At 43.0% G+C, this 14,816-nt stretch overlaps 1 protein-coding gene across 2 annotated transcripts in view; it reads right to left on the bottom strand.

Moving 5' to 3' along the window:
* Dis3l2 (DIS3 like 3'-5' exoribonuclease 2) overlaps positions 1-14,816 on the bottom strand; it is a 326,249-nt gene that overhangs the window by 71,735 nt on the left and 239,698 nt on the right. For both annotated transcript variants that reach the window (XM_021198088.1, XM_021198087.1), the window contains 2 exons: positions 14,375-14,487; positions 1,323-1,430 (listed from right to left, as the gene is read on the bottom strand). In XM_021198088.1, coding sequence (XP_021053747.1) covers positions 1,323-1,430; positions 14,375-14,487 — 221 coding nt within the window. The remainder of the gene's footprint in view (positions 1-1,322; positions 1,431-14,374; positions 14,488-14,816) is intronic.

Genomic DNA, 14,816 nt, shown 5'->3' with positions numbered 1-14,816 from the left:
GAGGAGGAGGAGGAGGAGGAGGGAGAAATCCCAAAGGCTCTCACTGTGTAGGTCAAGCCTCTAAGCTTTACTGGACTGGACTGGACAGTGTTGGGTTGCTGGTTGGAAGGTCCTTAAGAATGCTGCTGACTGGTTACTCTTGATTACTTAGATTCCTCAAAGAAAGATATTCCCACCTCCTGACTCACAGGGTACAGGCCTGGCTCCTAGAATCCTGGAGTTAATTATCTATAGAGAAAAAAAAAATCTCTAGGTCTTCTGCTAAGACCACAGGGGTCAATCGCTTCAATGAACTTTCCACTAAAGCTGTTGTCAGCCCCTGAGCCCACCCTCCCCCTTCCCTCCCTGACCCCTCCCAATTGATTAGCTGGTGCTGTCAATGTCTCAATGTTTATCCCCTGGCTCCCTCCACACCTGGCCCAGGCTCGGGTTTGCTTGCCCTCCTGCTTCCAGCTGTGTTGCTGTTGACCCCTCGCTGTGTCCTTATGGGGTTATGCCTTTCTTTTTTCTTTTTGTTTTTTAAAATCTCTTTACTGTTGTTTTAGTGAAGTTTTGGGATGGAATAAAAATCAATGTGGTTATTTAATCTTCCATCTTTATTTGGACCCTCTTTATAGTGAAATCTTTTTTGGCGCCTATCTATTATTATAGCATATATATTTCCCATGTTCCTTTACAGTATTTGCAACCAGCTTTTCAGAAGCCTGCCTGAGTAAGCCCTAGGTCCTCAAGGATGACTCTGTCATTTGTAGTTGCTCACTTTGGAGGGGAGCTGGCTCTCCCAAGTGCCACCTTTGCTCCTGTCTTTGCACCGGCGTAGAGGGAGTGCTTGTGGGCACCCTCTAGTCTCTGTCCGCCTTAGCCCATGCCCTGATCCAAGGGTTGCTCTACTCATCTTTGCTAATCTTCCTATTTCCAGCCCTCTCCCAGGAAACTGCAGCTCTCATGGCTGTCTTCTTCAGGACATGTCAGTGGAACCCCAACTCCCACTATTAGTTTACAATCTGGCCTGCTAGCTGCCTTCCAGATGTACATGCACCATCACTGAAGCCATCATCCACCCATAGCTCCCATCTCACAATTAGTGCTCTCTGTTAGCTGGTAAATACTGGTACTGAGTAGGGTCAGCCTTGCCTCCTAGGTAAAACTGGCTCTTCTGAGGCTAGCTAGGATCCTTAGACTTCTTCCCTACAGCAGCTACTCCAGACCTCTGCATCCATCCACCGTGGAACTTCAGTCTAGTGCAGGCACACGGTGCTTACCAATAGATAGCTGAGACAGTATACATGGAGAATGAATGACAAAATAGAATTCATTACTACCTTGCCTTCAGGGGTCAGCTTCCAGATCACAGAGAAGGTCAGCTTGTCAGTCATGGGGTTGAGGCTGCAAAGTTCCTCACACAGAAGCCTGGGAAGCATGGGGACCACCTGTGAACAGAGGAGAGTTTCTGAGCATCATTGTCTAACCCGCAGAAGCCTGTCTCAGGCACTCAGGCATAGCCCAGACACAGAGTTCTGGTGAGCTTCCAGAGGGAGCTGAATGTGAAGCAGGTTCACTTCTAGTGGCCTCTGCAGAAAGAGTAAACACACTGTCTCAGCTCTGCCTGGGAAGTAGGAAGGGAAGGTATCGGACAGTAACACTGTCACTGTTTGTAGTTACAATCCAACTTCTGCATCCCTAGGTTCTGCCAAGGCTAGAAAAAATTTCTTCATTTTAAAATTTTTATCAGCAGGGAATGTATATATAGACTTTTTTCTTGTCATTATCCCCTAAGTAATAAAATACAATACTACATTAATAATTATGAATGATTTGGAAAAGATTTGGAGCCTATAGGAGGAGGGAGCTGGAGAGATGGCTCAGCAGCTATGAGAACTTACTATTCTTGCAGAGGTCTGGTTCCTAGCACCTACATAGTGGCTCACCCCAATTCGAGGGGATCTGATGCCCTCTTCTGGTTCCTGTGGGTACCAGACACACACAAAGTGCATATACACTCATATATAAGATAAAAATAAATATTTAAAGAATATGGGGGAGGTTTGGTAATATAACTGTTCTGACTGAATGATATTCTTAAGAATTCAATGTCTGAATATAAAAATCTTATTAGGGTAAAATAACCAGTTTTTAATTTAGTAATTGAATATACCATAAATTACAAAATTATGTTGGAGTATAAAAATACAATATAACTATTATAATTGAAGTTCATAAATTCAGATTTATAGATGAATATTGGCCAAACAATCACCCATTTTTCAGGATTTTCAAAAAGTGCACTATTTATTTGTGTGTGTGTGTGTGTGTGTGTGTGTGTGTAGCATGGCACACATGTGGGGGTCAGGGAAACGTAGGGGAAATAGTTCTCTCCACTATGTAGGTACCAGAGGTTTAACCCAGACCATCAGGCTTGACAGCAAGCACATTATCCACAGAGCCATTTTGCCAGTCCCATTTTTGCAGCTTTTAAAGCCTGAATTATTTCTCTTACTTATTATTTTAATCTCATAATAATAAACTGATCTTGCTGGTTATCATGGCACACACTAATACTAGCACTCAGGAGGCAGAAGTAAAAGCAGATAGATAGGTCTCTGTGGATTTGAGGCCAGCCTGGTCTACAAAGAGAGTTCCAGGTCAGATAGGGTTATACAAACAATCAATAAACAACAAAAAATATAATTATATGACCTTTTTAAAAAAACAAAATAGTTTGTATTTAATATACTTCAAATGATAAGAAATAGCTGACACTGAATATTATTTATAATACCAGAAAAATTAGTATCTCTCCCTGCTCTCCCCACCAAGATACTTTGCCTTCTCTCCCTCCTGCTTTCAAATCTATTCCTTCTCCAATATTTTTCTTGATTATAATATTACCAAGTACTCTTTCCCAAATTGAAATAGCATTATAAACCATTTCTTTCCTATATTTACTGTGGCCTAACTTGACATATACTGTTGAACCCTGTACTAGGTTCAATTTACTGGGAAGGGAGAGCTGTTACACTGTATTTATGTAAATTTAGTAAATTTCTTTATTAGTAAAATCAAAACCAATCCCCATGGTTTCTCTCACTTTGTAAAGTTTCTGTAATGTGCTGTTTCCATAGAAAGCATGTCCTTGATGTGGAAGAAGAAATTTAAGATGCATGGCTGGTATTGGTAACAGAAATTAATAGGTGTTTGGCAGCATTCTAGAAGTTTTACACCCAGTGACTACTTGAAAACTTTGGTAACACTTTCTATATGAAAGTGTTATTGAAGTTTTCTCTTTTTCTTGTCTGTTTTTTTTTTTAATACCATCAGCCCAAATGAAGCAAACACTTTGTTATTTTGTTTTTTGTTTGTTTGCTTTGAGAAAGGGTTTGCATTGCTTAGGCTTACCTCAAAGGGAGGCTTTGCTGAGGATGACTCTGCACTTGTGATTCCCCACCTCCTGAGTACTGGGATTACAGGTGTGCACAACCATACCTGGTTTATGCTGTGCTGGGAGTTTAACCCAGGACTTTGTGCATGCTAGGCCAGCTGTAGCCTCAGCATCCCATTAGCTTTAGTAATAAGTTAAAATGTGTTCTAATATGTTACATTTTCTTGTATGTTCATTGTTTTATAAAACACTGTGTCTTCATCCTCACCAACACACTATAGAGTTTTTGTATCATACACATTGTTTTGTGACAAAGTTACAAAGATTTTTATATAATTTCAGTCTTTGACCTATGCTGTGAACTGAATTGTACCTCCCCATTTATATACTGAAGCTGTAGTCTCCAGTTTAACAGTATTTGAAGACAGGGTTATTAAGTGATTACTAAGGTTAAATGAAGTCATAAGGGTGGGACCTAGTTACACAAAACTGATTTTAAGGATGAGAGGACAAAGAACACATAGTCCCTTTCTCCATGGAGGTGCAGAGGTAAGGCCATGTGAGGATGCAGCCACATATGAGCGAGGCAGGTTTCACCAGGAATCACACTGGCTAGCACCTGAAGCTGGGAACAACTATATAGGTCTGTTGGTGAAGTCACCCAGTCTGTGGTGCACTATCATGGGGGCTGAGCAAAACTCACACGTTTTCTGGGTTGCATTGCCAGATGGCAACACCAGATGTTCTGTGGCAACTGGCTGCAACAATTAGTCCAGAGCTCAATATTTATATTTGTTGTTGCTTTTAATTGGACAGTGTTTAAGGAAGTATCATACTTTAAGTTATAAGACTTTAAGTCACAATATTACTTTGGTCATCATGCTTTAGTTTTTGTCAAAAGAAAGTCATTGTATCTTGAGCCTAGACTGGACCCATGAGACAGAAAACACTGATGGGAAAAACAAGTGAAGTCCAAATAAAGGTGGAAATGCAGTTAATAGCAGTGTCCCAAAGGCATCTCTTAAGTTATACATTTATAAATTATGTTATGCATAAATATAATTTTATGCTTTTTATACATAGTATTCTTGATCTATTTTCATAAACAAGTAAGGGGCTAAATTGTTATGTATAAAATGAAAAGTGGGGTAGAGTTCAAGGTCATCAAGCAGCTGAGGGCAGTGCAGCGGAGGGAAGAAGCAGCAGGTGGAAATCAGAAAGGCTTTGGACAACGACCTGGGCCTGGCACTTCTTGATAATCCAACATGTTAGGACAATTCTGAACATCGGTTTTATTCAAAGTGAAATTACTCTGAAATGCCCATTAACAATCAGCTGAAGGTGTTCAAGCCCTGTGTCACTTGGCTCAGCCTTCCTTATTCAGCCCTGTGCAGGGTACACCCACAGCTGGAGCCCATGGACCTGCCCGCTGCAAGCCCTTTACCTGATTTGCCTGCTTGCTTGTGCACATGGCGTTCCCATTTTCTGGAACACCTTTCTGGACACCTTGCTTCAGGCAAACTTTGGCTATCTTTCTACACTCAGCTCCTTGCCATTTCCATGCTCCTCCAGACTCCCCCAGGCAGAGAATGTACTGTTTTATAACTTCCCCTGAGCTTTCACAGAGGCTGTGGGACAGTCCCAAAGAATTAGCTATTTACTCCGCCCTCCGTGCTTTTCTATAGCACTTGGAAAGGCCCTGACCACACTGTATCCTGATCCCTTGTTAGGTGCCCCTAGGATATGGAACCCCCAAGAACTAAGGCAAGTCAGTCTGGCTTTGTCCTTCTATCTACTCCACACAGCAGGCACTATTAGTGCACAGATGGATGACTTTTGATTTAAGATAAATATCCTGTTGTTTCTCTCCCCACCTCTCTCTCTCTCTCTCTCTCTCTCTCTCTCTCTCTCTCTCTCTCTCTCTCGCTCACACACACACACACACACACACACACACACACACACACACATTCGTGCAATAACAAAACAAAAACAAACAAAAAACCAAATCGCAACAGTTTATGAAATCCTTGTTGACAGATATTCTATAGTAGCATCTTTCTCAAAAAAAAAAAAAAATGCCCATAGCAATTAGTACTTTCAGTAGAAAGGGAAGATTTTCTTGGCAACACTCTGGAAAACAAAAACAAAAACAAAAATCCACTAGTATACCCTGTAGCTGTCCAGGTTATCAAAGCTGTTTTGCTCCTCCCACTGGTCAGATGCCAAAGATCTCAAGTTTCATGAAGAAGCTGTGGCAGCAGAAATGCATTTAATTTTTAAGGGACAGTCCTTTTAATACACTTTCTACTAGATTCTGGGTAAGGAATCAGATGGAATTCAGAGGAAACAGTGCATGTTCATCCAGTTTTGTAAATAGGTGGTTAGGCCTCTGCCTTTCAAAGGAGAAGAAATTAAGAGGTTACGATCACATTTGTGGTTTGGCACATCACAGCCTCTCATAAATCCACTGGTCCTCCAGGGGTCACTGTGCATGTGCGTTCCTGCTCAACCCGGAGTGCAGCAGGCTTTCCTGTGGCAGAGGACTGGCAAGGTGGGGCTATTCTTTTTAAAGACACTTTTTCAAAACTCTGCCCAGGCAGGTGAGGAGGAAGAAAGATGCCCTGCCTGACTCCATGCAGCACATGGGCCGTGTGAGGCCCTTCAGTCTCTAGAGAGATTCTGGGCCCAAGTGAGGTGCAGAACACAAGACAACCAGGAAGGATCTCTTTGTGGAGAAAGTCCTGCTGTCGAAAGCATAGGGCCAGTGCCTATGCTCCCATGGGGCTTGATAGTTTTCTCTTGGCCCTGCCTGTATCACTCCCTGCTTATTATGGACTTCCATCACAGTTCTCCAGCTGCCCTACTCCACTGTCCTAAGTGCAAGTCATGTAACCAGTCTCATAGTGTGCCTTCTTTGTTCTTGGGACCCTACTGGAGGTGGCAGGAAACATGCTAGGCTGGATAGGGATGCATCAACAAATAATCTCAGCTCCTGCCATGCCTTGATAGCATCTTCCCCCAGGCTTCACACTCCTTACGTCTCTCCTCCAATTCCTCTACCTTCTCACTCTTTCTCAGCAGAAAAACTCAACTCTTGTACACAGAGAAGGTAGACTTAAGCCCTTCCTAGCACTCTCATCAACTACTCTCATGAGCCAATTTCCCTAGCTTTTCAGGGATACCCTAGTACTGTTATCTCATAGCAAGTGTCCTCTGCCTTCAGCCTGGAGCTCTAGCTAGTGATCTCCCTGCTCATCTGGTTCAATTCCCCAAGTGCAAAGGGGGAGCTGCTGTTAACTCCAGACTATACTCCTCTGCCAGTCATACTCCTCATCTCTCCACTTGAAGCTTCTCAAAATGGTTTATACTTCTCATCTTCCATTTTTTCTTAATTATAAAAATTACATGCTCCAAAATTCTATAAACCAAGACTTGAAAGTACAAACACCATAGGATCCCAGTTCTTAGAATGTTAGCATGATGGTACGAAACCCATGCCTTTTATTTGTGTACATATGACCATATGGAAAGTAATATATATAGTGTGTGATCTATAACCGCATGTTGTACTCCCTTCTGTCCTCTGTTCTCCTTCTAGCCACCTTCTCCTTGGTTTCTGTCCTCTGCATTCTAAGCCCTGCCTCTTCTTGGAATCTAGACTCTTCTGTTCTGATACCTGAATCTGGACATCATGAGTTCTTTAAACACAGCATGAGAACAGAGAGCCTAGTGTTTTCTTCCTTTTGTGTGTTTCCATCCTCCCTGTACTGATGTCTCTGTAAAAACAGTACCTTATCCTCCATCAAATGGACAAATAAACAACAAAACTTCCCCAAATCACTTAAGAAACAAGAAACTGCCATTTCTACTTCTCCATCCCCTCTCACCTCCTGAACTATTGGGTATTACCTTGTGACAGCAACAGTCCTGGCCTACAACAACAATCAGTGCCTGTGCTTGAAGGTCTGGCATTCTAAACCTCGGTCAAGTGATTTTCTTTGTCTCCATTTACAGTATTCAAATGTGGACACTGGTTTTCCCTCTTTGAATATAGTCTATAGTTACCTATATCAGTGGCAAAGCTCTTCATGGAATCATTGTTGGTAGAACTTCTGTTATAATTTAGAGATGATTTGAATGTTCTCTCATTCAGGGGTTTGTGTAATCAGAGCCTGTTTCTCAGTAGAGCAGTGCTGACAGATAGTAGGAATTTTGACAGGTGAGGCCAATACTGGCTCCTCCTTTCATTCTAGCTGTCTGTCATGCCATATGATGTTTTCTTTTTATACAGTTGTTGCCATACTACCTGCCTTGAGGAAATGAAAAGGGCCCTCACTAGAAATGGCCTTATGTCATCTGGACTTCCAGGCTTCAAAGTTCAGCATGCGCCTTTAATCTTATCCTTGTGTGATAGAGGAGAGGAGATCAAGGCTTCAAGACCACCCTCAGCTACATGAAGAGGTTAAAGTTAGCCTGGGCTACATGAAGAGTTCAAGGTCACCCTCAGCTACATGAAGAGTTTAAGGTCAGCCTGGGCTATATGACACTTTGTCTCAAAACTAAAACAAACAAACAAACAACAATAGCAGCAACAACATAAAAGCAAACCAAATCAACCAATCAAACAACTATCAAGTATTTCGTGAAAATAATGGAAAACCAGAAAAATAAAGTTTACCTCAGTAATTTTTATTTTTAAAAATATGAGTGCTCTTCAACTTTGCATATAACCTTTCTCAAGAGCAGTATTAATCTCTGCATCCTAATTTTAATATGTGTGTTGTTGAGGCAAATAACACCTTCCTTTACTCCAGACTTCAGTATGTTCTTACTTTTAGAGTTTATTTGTGTGTGTGTGTGTGTGTGTGTGTGTGCGCCTGCATGACGTATGTGGTTATCTATAGCTGTGTGTACCTGTACACAAGCAGAGACCAGAAGGTATCTGATCCTTCAGAGCATGAGTTCCAGGTGTTCTGTAAGGACATCTGGCTTGTTAACCTGGCTACTGGGATACCTTTGAGGTTTGGTCATGATTATGCAGCAAGTGCTCCTAACTGTCTCTCTTCCCATGCTTCTTTCTTATCTGGTGATAACCTGCAATCCTATCTAAGCAGGTGCTCTGCCAGCAATAGATACACTTTCTGTTTTAGCAATCCTATTTATATTAGGTCCTATTGCCTTTCCCTTTCCCAGGATTCAATGTGCTAGATGAGCTGGATGAGCTGGATTTTGGTCTTTTATTGATGAATGGGTCCCAGATACTTTTGGTTGGGCCAAGAAGTCTTCACTAAAGACTAGATCTATAGGTTGGATATGATGACAGAGGTGGGGAGAACCTGAGCTATACAATAACACCTCAAGTCTATGACAACAAAAACAAAACACAGAAAGAGCAGGGTTGGGTTCCCACAATCAGTGGCCAAGAGTCACATGCACTAAAAGCTAACTGCTAGGGAGAATCTGCCCTCTGCATTTATCTCAATGTAGGCAGCAGCAGTACCTGGAGAAACAGTTTCTCCATTTCCCCACCCTTTGCTTCTCCTTCCTTTTTGCTCTGTGATAGGCATTGCTGACATTGGAAGTGACTGTCCAGCATGATACTGTAGCATTGATAAATACTTTGGAGAGTCTATGAACAAATGTCTCTGCCTATGTCGGGACACTTACTCCAAGTTTCAAGGGGCAGTGATGTGGAACAGACCCTGGTACTGATATGCTAGCCCTGACTCTGCTGAATTCTCCTTTATCCAGAGCACTCAAGAGAGTTTCTACTTAGAAGGAAGGCTTCTCAACTGTTGCAAAACTGAGCCTAACCTATGACCCTGAAGGACACCGTGCTGCTTAGTCTGCCACTTTAAGACTCTTTCCAACTTCATACCCCAGCAAGGTCACACTACATCTGTTCCTCAAACAGAGTTTCTAAAGCCTTTATTTGTTTTCTCTCTCTTTGTCTCTCTCTCTCTCTGTATAAGTGTGTGTGAACATGCATACACATGTGCACCTATGTGCGTTCTGTGTACCACCAGAGACCAGGAAAGGTAAGATCCTCTGGAACTGGAGATAACTAGTAATTGTGAGATGCCAGGTGGGTGTTGGGAACCAAATTTGGGTTTTCTCCAGAAGTGAGTAAGGACTCTTAACTGCTGAGTCATCCCTCCAGCCTCTGAGCATACTTTTTTTTTTTTTTTTTTTTAACCTTCTGCATGGAAGGTCCCCGTACCTATTTCTATCTATCCAGACATTCTCCTAAAATGTGAGACATTTTAAAGCTGACCTTTGTGACATCTTCTTGACTCTTGCAGCTGTTTCCCAGTCCTTCTAACCCAGGGAGACATGACTTCCCTTTCCTCTCTGTGCTTCTGTAACTAAGGCAGTCCGGTGTACTAGAAGTGCTTATAATGTGTTGACCTTTTCTGATCAGGACCAGGACCAGCATCCCTTTCAGTTTTGCATCCCTGACACTGGTGGCTCTCAGTCCTAATATGTGGGGAAGAGCGATAGATCTGGCAGCAGTGAGGGCAGAGAACTGGGGAATGTTTCCACCTAAGTCCAAAGTTCAGTCTGGATATAGCTTAAAGGCTGGCTGTAGAGCAAGGAGTGATGACAGAACCCTGACTTTCTAAGCATTCTGGACCAGGGCTTGGGAGAGTTGAGGGAACTGGTCATTTAGGTCAGTACACCACTGCCCAATACTGCTGGGTGGGGGTACCAACAAGGCTATAAAACCTAACATGAGCCTCAGAGAGCAGAAACATCTGCTAAAGCCACAGCAGGCAGGCTGGCCAAGTTCAGCAGTGGGTGAGCCAGGACAGCCCTGTGACCAGTTGAAAGGGCCACAGAGGGGAGAATCAATCATCTGGGTGCGGAGGAACAGGAAGGATGAGCAGTGACATCAGGCCAGACACTCACAAGTAATGGGGGTCTCCTACTGTCTGAGAGGTCACACTCACTCCCTCACTGCACCCCAGATCTGCAGCATGGCAAGTCAGGGTTTCCTCCTTTGCTTAGGACTTGGAGGTTTTCACACCAAGGCATGCTCAGCTAGCTCCCCACTCACAGACTAAAGAAACTTAAAGGAAATAGGTAACATCTTTGCCAGCCAACACCTCTGCTGAAAGGGTCTCCTTTTTCATGTCAGCACATCCATGGATTCAGGATTTGAGCAACCCTTTGCTACCCAGTTTGACATTAAGCAAACAGCACCACTGACAACCTGCTGGGGTCAGGAAGGAACATCTTAAAACTCTTTGGATTCTACATGAAGACAGGCTTCCAGTCCCAATCTTTGATCTCTATTATAAAGCAGTACCAATAAAATATCCTCGAGATTTATGGGCAAGCTTTCATCTGAGCTGTTTCACACCTAAAATAACATGCATGGCTGGGCCAGCAGACACAAAGCTTAGGTTTAGGTTTCGACTGTTTAGGTTTTCTTTTACTTTTAAAACTTAATTCACTTATTTATTTTTTCTAATTACCTTAAAACTTAAAAATAAATTGTATTTCTTTCCCAGAGAAGATATTAGTTGAGCAGATGTCACACCCTCTGAAAATAGGTTCAAGTTCAGATACACAGTTGTCCCCATCCTAACAGAACAATTTTTGTCAAAAGGAAGAGTGGGTTTTAACATTTAAACAGATACTATTTAAATTTATCTTTCTCTCGACTATGTTCCCTTATTAACTTGTGTTACTGAGTCCTTACACAGTGAGTCAAATATCAACAAGAGGAATTTCATTTAAAGCCAGTGAGCTACGATCTGGACCCAAGTCTGGTTCCCTGTATATTGTCCTATTCTCTGGGATCATTCCCCAAACCAAGCTTAGATTGTGACTCTGACCATCACTTATAAGTAGGCATCTCAGTGAAAAGAAGAGAGTTGGGAAATTCAGAATTTGAGCTACCCAGTTTGACATTAACCAAACAGCAACACTGACAACCTGCTGGGGTCAGGAAGGAACATCTTAAAACTCTTTGGACTCTACATCTATAGATAGGAAATCAACTGGAGCTCCCACCCCCATTCCCTAGAGTGACAGAGTTGGGAAAAAATGATTTGGCCAAATGAGAGAACAGAGAATATGCAGAGGGAAAGGCAGCTCACTTGCTTTTAAGACCTTTATAGGCAAAGTAAAGTGAAACCAGCAGAAAGTTCCTGGACACAGCCCTTTAAGAAACAAAGCTGAGTAGGAAGAAAGGTCAGAGCAGTGCTTCAAAGGCATCAGAATGCACAGTTCCTGCTGTCCAAGGTTGTGGGCTGGCTCCTTAAGCTCCTGTCAAGCTGGAGGCAGAGCTGAGCATTGAAGGTTCAAAGCCCTTCTTCCACCAGCTCCCTACCTTTACAGTTTAGCAGCAGAGACCCCACCAGCAACAAAGAGATTCTCCAACTGTGACAGTAACAATATCAAAGTAAAGGGAACAGAAAGGGAAACACTAGTTATTAACCCAATTTCATTCTTTTGGTTTCTAATTTTGATACAGAATTCCTGGTTATAAGAGGAGACTGCAGCTGTGAGACAAGAGAAAGCTACCAGCAAGATGAAGAGGTTCCAGTGGGGTCTAAAGTTCTCATCAAAGGGCAGAGTCAAACTATTGCAAATGAAGAGCGTTTCACACTTACTTACTTGACAGCCTTTAAGTGTAAGCAATTACTTCCCATTTCTACACTAGAGGTTTTGTAGCTACTAGGGATCTGGAAGCTCATCTTCCTTCTTCTAAGTCTGGACCAGGGAAAAGCCAGGTTTGGCCAGCATCAGCATCAGGCAGTAAGTACTCATGGGATGCCTTCAGCCTGAGGTCAAGTGGAGTCATTTGTACAAGAGTCAGAACTGCACTCTCAGAAGGGTCGAGCTAAGAAGGGGGCCCTGGAGTTTAATATGTTTTTTTTTTCTCTTCAAGATGCTTAGTATAGGTACCAAAACAAGATACAAAGTTGAATGAAGGCCACTCTCCCAATAGTATATGTGTACATTTTCTGTGTATATGTGTACATTTTCTGTATATATGAGTGCAGGCATGCACATGCCATGGTGCATGTAATGGAGATCAGAGGACAACCATGAGTGGTGGTCCTTACCTTCCAACTTGCTTGAGACAGTGTCTCTCTTGTTTGTTACTATCCATGCCTCTATGACCTGCCTTAACAGCATCTAGACAACATAATTACCAAAGAACTAAACCTTTCTTAGGAGCATCATGAAATAGGAAAAGCCAGAAAAGCATGTGTTTTCAAGGTCTTGTTTGTCAAAGTATGGAGGGAGCAAGAGAAGCCAGCCAGACCTAAGAGAAAGGAGAAGTTGTCTTATAAACAGGATAAAAATGCTCAGGACCAAAGGTATATGAAAACCTAGATCCCAGGGGACCTCTTTTTAAATCCTCCGCAGGTTCCCTATGCAGGCAGAGACCTCAGAACTTCAGCTGGACACTCTAGTAACCATTCTACCTAGAATAAACAGAGAGCTAGAGAGGCAGCAGGCAGACCATGAGAACACACTGCTTGTGAGACCGAGTGCATGGCCTTGTGTTCCCTTTGCCAACAGTGTGGGCACTCAGGCAGCTTGTAGTGGTGAGACTAGGAAGCTGTACCCCTTCCCTGAGTGATGACATTTGGAAATTCTCAGAATGGAGTCGGTGTGTCACCTGGCTAGTCTCTGGTCCCTGAGAGCTGGGCCAAGCAAGCAGTATCCAGCTTCAAGAATGCTTTGGGTTGGGTTGGCAGGAGTGGGGGAGACATCTTACTTTGGTATAGTCATGATTAAATACCAAAAGTCATGTTCTAGAACATGGCATTGGGGAGGAAAGGTTCAAGCCATTCAGCTCATGGGAGCCAAAGAGGAAGTGAATGTCAAGACAGCCTAAAAAATGATGAGCCAAAATGAGCAGGTGAGCAGATTGTCAGAGAACAAAAGGCTGAAAGAACTCATGAACTACCATGGAGGATAGAGATAAGTCACAGGTGTATTTTTATTTATCTTCAGGCCTACTGCAATGCCTAGTAGACACTTGGTGCTTGGTAAACACCCGTTAAAGGGATGGGTTCTCATAGTTACTTGTAGGGATGTACCAGTTACAGAGGATAGAATAGATATATCTCTTTCTCCACCTGCCTCTGAGTGTGTGTGTGTGTGTGTGTGTGTGTGTACATGTGTGTGTAAAGATCAAAGGCAGCATCTTCCTCTATCATGCTCTATCTTACTTTTTGAGACAGCTTTCACCAAAGCTCACACTCACTGCTTGGCTAGACTTGCTGCCCAGTGAGTCCTGGGGTCTGGCCCCCTCCACTCTCACTCATGCCAGTATCGCAGACACATGTCATCATGCCAGCTTCATGTGGGTGCTGAGGATCTGAATTCAGGTCCTTATGTTCACACAGCAGATAGTTTACTTTCTGAGTCTTCTTCGCCAGAGGGGACAGGATTTCTTCCCTTCATAGCTGAGGTAAGGGACATCTAGCAGCAAAAGCTATCATGGGGACTCTGTGTGCCACTTATAAAGTGTAGGTCAGGATTGGTGCCCACATTTAGAACAAGGGTTGAAACCATTTCTCAAAGGCTCTTGTAGATAGTAAATTGTCATTCTACTCTGTTGCTATTATGTGAGAGTGGTCACAGATAACACAAAAGATTGGATGTGCTGGGTCCCAACCAAACTATACAGAACCCAGCAGCTGGTGTGGGCTGTCTCATAGGTCCTTCTTTGGAGCAATAGTTTGAAAGCAAGCATTTCCCCTCATTTCATTCTGAAGCTTACCACTGTAGTAGCTACTAATATCACAAGGATACTATGAAGAAGAAGCTTTGGATGAAAGCCTTGGCTTCTTTCAAGAAATTGTGCAGTAGCAAAAGGCAAGCATATTCCCAGGATCAAGCCCATATCTTAGACACTACTAGATCTGAGAAACATTCGGAAAAGGCATGTTCTTTACAAATTAAAAACAAAGAACACCAAGTGGATACCCTTAGTAAATCTAGAAACTCAAAGCTGATTTTTACCTTCTGGACCAAGTAGACACTTGTGGCTCTCTCAGCAGCTACTTTATCCAAAGAGGATCCCTCAGGAACAAAGTAACTCACGTCAGCAATGTGGACGCCCACTTCGAAGGTGCCTGTAAGCAGATATGAAGGGGTATCAGCTTCGTTGGAAGGTCAGCAGAATTCCCTGGACATCCTTTCCAGAGGAGTGTGTCCCACCTACAGGCTCATCCCTGAGCGTGGGTTACTGTTCTAGTCTTGACAGCTACTTCTAGCTGCTGTGGTGCATGCTGTTCTCTTTCCTCATCCACACCAGACAGACAGCAAGGTTTGCATTGTGAATAATGCGTGGACCGTTTTCACAAGCATCTCCCACTTCTAAAGGCTTCTCATCTTTGGGTAAATCCATCACCACATTTGCAAAAGACAGGCCTGGTGTAGGATCAACAGTCTGCTTGCTCCT

This window comes from Mus pahari, chromosome 5, assembly GCF_900095145.1.
Source record: "Mus pahari chromosome 5, PAHARI_EIJ_v1.1, whole genome shotgun sequence".
Classification (NCBI taxonomy): domain Eukaryota; kingdom Metazoa; phylum Chordata; class Mammalia; order Rodentia; family Muridae; genus Mus; species Mus pahari.
Note: the sequence above shows the minus strand (reverse complement) of the source record. Positions and strands in the feature narration are given on the sequence as shown.